The 6,360-nt window shown below is 44.3% G+C and overlaps 1 protein-coding gene across 1 annotated transcript in view; it reads left to right on the forward strand.

Moving 5' to 3' along the window:
* The first annotated feature begins 4,452 nt into the window (after positions 1–4,452).
* Rab37 (RAB37, member RAS oncogene family) overlaps positions 4,453–6,360 on the forward strand; it is a 72,203-nt gene continuing 70,295 nt past the window's right edge. Inside the window, exon 1 of the mRNA XM_012514501.2 lies at positions 4,453–4,685. Coding sequence (XP_012369955.1) covers positions 4,614–4,685 — 72 coding nt within the window. The 5' untranslated portion in view covers positions 4,453–4,613. The remainder of the gene's footprint in view (positions 4,686–6,360) is intronic.

A 6,360-nucleotide genomic window follows, 5' to 3' on the forward strand; every position in this document is an offset into this window, starting at 1 on the left:
GGGGGGAGGGGGAGGAGGAGGGGGAGGGGGAGGAAGAAGAAGAAGAAGAGAGAGAGATATTCTAATTACCAAAGAATTGAGAGCCTCTATATTAAAATATAAAGAAGCACCCTGGAGAATTTCATATATTAGACCAACACTAACAGATTAATTTCTCTGTTAGCACTGACATAAAAATAAATTATTATTCATATAGAAATACAAAAGCTGGCCAGATAGCTCAGCAGACTAAAGCACCTGCTTTGGCAAAGAGCAGGGACTGGGGTTCAATCCCTGGCACCACATACCATGCTGGACCCACCCCTGGGGCATCCTGAGACAGCGATTGAGACTGGGCATGGTGCTGTATGCCTGTAATCCCAGCACTTGGGAGGCTAAAAACAGGAGGATCACTACAAGTAAAAAATGAAATATAAATACGTGAAGGAAGCTGTCAAATGAACCCATATAGCCCAACACTGCCGGACACTGGCACTGTGCACGGTGGTGCACGCCTATAACCCCAGAATATGGGCTGCTGAGGCAGGAGTTTGAGGATCCATGCAAGTTGGAGCCTAGCCTGTGCTAGAGAGTGAGTTCAAAGCTGGCCTGAGTTATACAGTGAGAACTTTGCTCAAAAAAGGGAAAAAAGAGAAAAGGAGGAACCAACCGTAGAAAATTCTATGACCCCTGAAATCAAGAAGTGAAAGAAGAACTCCCCGTGCCTCTTCTCTTTACTGCCAGCTAACGAAACCCCAGCATAGTAACAGTGGTTTACAGGTGGATTTGGTGACCACAGCATGGGAAAAAGTGATGTAAATGACAGCAGTGCCACAAAGGACAGGAAGAATTAACTGGAAATATTGTTTTTAAGGCACCTTACTACACATGAAGCAGGAATAGTTTTAGTTGAAGTAGATTTAGTTTGGTTTTTAAAACATACTGTATACTCTATACCATATGCCATAGTTTTAAGAAGAGCTGGGTGTGGTGGCCCACGCCTGTGAGTCCAGCATCAGTCATTCTAAGACAGGGAGATTGCTGAAAGTTCAAGGCCAGCCTGAAGCACATAGTGAGACCTTGTCTCAAAAAATAAAACAAATGGGCCAGCCTAATGGCTCAGCGGACAAAAGTGCCTGCTTAGCCAGAGCGCAGTGTCCAGGGTTTGATCCCCCACATGCTGTGCTGAGCCCACCCCCGAGATAGTGACTGAGATTGGGTGTGGTAGAGTGCACCTGTAATCCCGGCACTTGGGAGGCTGAAAACACGAGAATCAGTATGAGTCTCACCTACCGTAGTGAGACCTTTGTAGACCCTGTAGACCCTGTCCTAAATACAGGCGGAAACAGTTTTACTGATATTCTAAGATGAGATAAAATGAAATTTCATACATTGTTCAAAGAACGTGGGAGGGCTGGCCAAATAGCTCAGGAAGTGGGTACACCCGGTAATGAATATAAACCAGTTTATTTATTTATTTATTTATTCATTACAGGGTCTCATTATGCAACTCAGACCTATAGTGATCCTTCTTCCTCAGTCTCCCCAGTATTGAAATTACACGGAAACCGAGTGTGCTGGTGCATGCCTATAATTGCAGCACTGGGGAGACTGAGACAGGAGGATCGCTATGAGTCTGAGCTGCATAGTGAGACGCTGTACCGAATAAATAAATGAATAAATAAATTTTTTAAAAATAAAAATAAATAAAATAGAAAGCTGGAGTAGTTATATTCATTTCAGACAAAGAAGACTCAGAACAAGAAAATTTCTAAGAATCACATAATTTCTAAGAATCAAAAAAGGACACTACTTAAAGGAATCAGCTCCCCAAGAAACAGGTGGGTCCACCTAAAATACAGTGTCAAAGCACAGAAGGTAACAGCTGAGAACCAAAAGGAGAAAAAAACAAGTCCACACCACTGTTGGAGAACTCTAAACTCTCTGTCAATAACTGATCAATAGGGGCCAGGGAGATGGCTCAGTAGAATAAGTGCTTTCCTGGCAAGCGCAAGAGCCTGAGTTCAATCCTCAGTTCTGCAATAAATAAATAAATAAATAAATAAATAATCAATCAATAGCCAGGGGATGTAGCTCAGTGGCACAGCACCCACCTGGCAAATGTGAAGTCATGAGTTCAATTCCAATTTTAAAAAAAACCTGATGGATAAACCAGGCAGAAAAATCCATAAGGTCTACTTGAAAATCACTATGACTTTGATGGATATTTACAGAATATTGTATTTAACAACAGAATACATAATCTTATCAAGCAGCAAACAGTGATGGGCCATTCACCAAGATAGACCACAAAACGCACCTGAACACATTTAAAAGAAATACAAAGTAACTCTAAGTTCATCATATCCATTACTTGAACACAAACGGTCCTATAAGGAGGAAAGTTGATTTACCCTCCTGTCACGTTTTAATGCACACATTCCCTGAAGAGTATCAGTTTTCTTTCCGGTCATTGTTTGTCCAGCAACCCTCCTTCTGATCTCTCTGATAAATGCCTTCTCATGCTCAGCCCAAACTTAAACACTGAACACTTTGAGACAGTGTAATGAAAACACAAGCAAGGGCTGGTGAGATGGCTCAGTGGTCTAAAGTACCTACTTAGAACAAGCTTAGCAAAGCACAGGGACCGCGGTTCAATCCCCCAGCACCACATGCCAGCCAGCCCTGCCCCCTGGTGGGCTGAGCTGGCCACACACACACATAAATAAATAAAATTAAAAAAAAAAAAAAAAAAGCAAAGTGCATCACTTAAAACTCCACAGAAGCTCCGCGTGTGCTGGTACATGCCTGTAACCCCAGAACTCAGAAGCCTGACCCAGGAAGATCACTATCAGTTCAAGGCCAACCTAAGCTACATAGCCAAGGCCTATCTTCAAAAGCAGTCCAGAGAGGGCCTGCATGATGGACTCAGTAGAGGCTGGGGAGACAGCTCAGCAACATAAGCACCTGCCTGCAAAGTATGAGGTCCCGAGTTTGATTCCCCAGTACCACCAAAAAAAAATAAATAAAAGATAGCTCAGCAGTCTTAGGCAAGCTTAGGCAAGCATGCAGGGACCATGGTTCAATCCCCAGTGCCACATGCTGCACTAGCCAAGCCCCCAAGATAGGCTGAGCTGGCCACAAAAAACAAACAAACCCAGTCCATAGAAAAATGTAATACTTATGGTATAAAGAATTAATGTCCATTATATAAAAAGTTTTTATGAATCAATAACAAAATATGAGCACATTTATTATTGGATCTATATTCTTATATAATAACCAGAATCATGTTTTTTTCTATTCCTAGATTATTATTTTAATCTTTTTTGTTTTTTATTAGTGTACATTTGCAGTGCATAGTAATTACCTTCACCTTGGGAATTTGGTATGTGTACATATCATAACGTAATCACTTTTACTTTACTAAGAAAATAAACTACATACCTATAAGTCAAATGATAACTAAAACCCAGAAGTAAAATGCCTTCTTTTAAGGGCAAATCTGGCTCATTCCCTCTATGTTGGTATTAACTATAAGGGTAATGGTGACAGCACTTGTCCTAGGAGGTGGTCTCCTGCTGGACACCGGAGTCACTGTATGAGGATAAACCTGACACAAGAGTTCCAGGCCCCTATTTCTAAGTGGCAATGCAATCCTGACAAGTGACTGCCCTGGTGAGCCTTAAAAATCACTTCTGGGGTGCCGGGGAGATGGCTCAGTGGAATGAGTGTTTCCCCGGCAAGCACAAGGGCCTGAGTTCAATCCCTGGTTCTGCAAAAAAAAAAAAAAAAAAAAAAGAAAAAAGAAAAAAATCACTTCTGTTCTCTTGGCTTGCTTATATTTCCTTATCTATTTAGTAGAAGTGGCCGCAGCACCCATCCCCTTGCCAAGAGGGTATAACAGCTCACGCTGCCCCGCTGCTTAGTACATGGCTGCCTCTGTTTTAGGCTTTTGACTTGAATGGACTCATTAAATCATCGGAACAGCGCTGTGATGTAGACGCTATTATCATTTCCTTTGGGTGAACCTTAAAAGAGATTAAGCAGCTGGCCCAAGGTTACAAGACTGAGAATTTTCAGAGTCCATGTCTCAATTTTGAATCCTGTGCTCAAACGCAAGCTTAGCTAGCACTGTGCACCAAGAGAACTGTCCAGGGACCAAAAGAAGAGGCTCACGCACCGCAGGACTTCGCCTCCTCTGCAGACAGCGAACTGCGCGGTGACGGAGACACTGGCTCAGGGACACTCGGGAACCGCGAGCTCCGGGACCGCAGTGCCCTGGGAAAGCAGCCGGATCGCTGAGCCTCCGGAGTCCGAAGAAGATACGCAGAGACCGCCAGCTAGGCTCAAATCTTGTATCTCTCCCAGCTTCCTGTAGTCACAGACAGGAGCGTCAGAGAGGACAAATTCTCAGAACTCTAGGTCCCAGGCGCGCAGAGGCGGCCTCGCTGTTCTGGTGCTGAACTGCCGCGGTTTCCCTGGTGCCGCCGTGGCCGCCGCGGGAGCTGTCCAGTGCTGAAAACGGATGCGGCCGGGCCGGCGAGGCTCAGACCAGAACCAGCCTCACCCAGCTGCTGGAAGCTCTGACGCAGGGCCCGGGGAGAGCAAGGAGCAGTGGGCTCCCGGCTGGCATGGACCTGCAGAGACTCGACTCCTACCAGGGGGAACCTGGCCCCGACTTCAACGAGCATGTCCTGCATAAGGTAAAAATCTCCCGGCCTCCATCCCAACGCTGGGAGAGGACCCTGTCACCAGTTCTCTCTACACCCTGACTTTGCTTTGGGACTTAAAGAGAAACTAGTTCGTGTCTCTGAGCCTGGGGGATTCTTTCCGTTTGATCCTGTTTACTGATCGAAAAGAGATGCGCTAGCGCTGGGGGAGGGGCCGCCACCCTATGCTCAGGTTCCGGGGCGCTACATTCATTCAGTGAAATGCCCTGTGTTTTTTCCTCACTCAGCATCTCCCGTCCCTCGTCAATTTAAAGTTCTTGGCACACCCAAGCACCCAGGCACCCCCTAACCCTGGTGGGAGACCACGTTTCTACTCCCACCAGCGTCTCACAAGCTCTGGCCCCATTAGGTCTGGCAGCAGTGGTCAAAGATCTGCATTCCTGGCCAACTGGACTGGAATGCTCTGTAACAGAGATAAGTTGATGTGTTCAAACCAGACTTTCTCGTGGCTCCGCTGACTTTCTCATAGCCCCAGCCACGAGTCATTCACAGCTTTCTGAATGTGCTTCTCGGTCTGAAAGCCACAACACATCTGTTGCTCCCCTCATTCAAGTTTCTTAATGCAACTCCGTTTTCAGCCATTCTGTTTCCTCCAGAAGTGGTTGTTGCAGGGAAAATAGAGGCTTCTTGCTAAGGAACACATTTTAATCTGACATTTGTCATTTGGAAACCATGGGTTTATTTTTGCCATGACAAATTGTTATTGCTCCTGACGTGACCATGACCTCGTGCCCCAATGCTTACATTCTCTACTTTGATAGCTTTGTGTCAGTTCATCTGTTAGTCCCCTGCAAGGCTGTATGTGGACCCCTCATTGGAGATCTTAATCAAAATATCACTCTGAAAAGTCTGTCAAGGCAAGCTTTGAAACAACCTGGTCTGCCACCTCCCTCTCTCAGAAAATTTATGTTTGAAGAATTAAACTCCAAGAGAACAAGTTAGTAAATGCAGGGCTGGCACTAAAACTATGAAGTATAATTCCAAATCTGGTCTACTTTCTGAATCTGGAGCTGCATTTTTGCAGATTCCTGGGATACACAATAACATAGTAGATGCATTACTCTGTGCCAGGCTACCTCTTTCTGACACAAATGAAAGAAAATCAGCTATATTGAAGAAAGCAAGTCTATAGGCTTTGTTTATGACTTTTCCTTCAATACCTCTAAGTCTACAAGATATAAAGAAGCAGAAAAATGTGTAACAACATCCCCATTGCAGTTTGAACTAGAATAATACCTGTGTCCTCTGAGACTGAGAATCTAGCCTTTGGAAGAGCACGTGCAAGCAAAGGAACATAGATACAGAACAATTAGAAAAGTCCTCCCGGTGGCTGTATCTCTCACTTTAAACCATCATACAAAGATCAAAATTTTTTTTCAAAAGCTTCAGGATTGGGAGGTCAGAATTTTCAAATTATTGAGCAGGTGTGGCTTTTCCTACTTTGATTATCTACATATGAAGTAGAAGATGAAGTCCATGAGAACTTCTGCTTCCTTTGGGTTTACTGATTGAGAGAGAGAGAGAGAGAGAGAGAGAGAGAGAGAGAGAGAGAGAGACTTGTTTCAATAAGTTCTGATATATCTGAAGACAAATGTCCACTTACTACAATAAGTATATGTTTGGTCTCTTCTGCTTGGTAGTAAGTATT

This window comes from Octodon degus, unplaced genomic scaffold, assembly GCF_000260255.1.
Source record: "Octodon degus isolate 3935 unplaced genomic scaffold, OctDeg1.0 scaffold00033, whole genome shotgun sequence".
In the NCBI taxonomy this organism is placed as follows: domain Eukaryota; kingdom Metazoa; phylum Chordata; class Mammalia; order Rodentia; family Octodontidae; genus Octodon; species Octodon degus.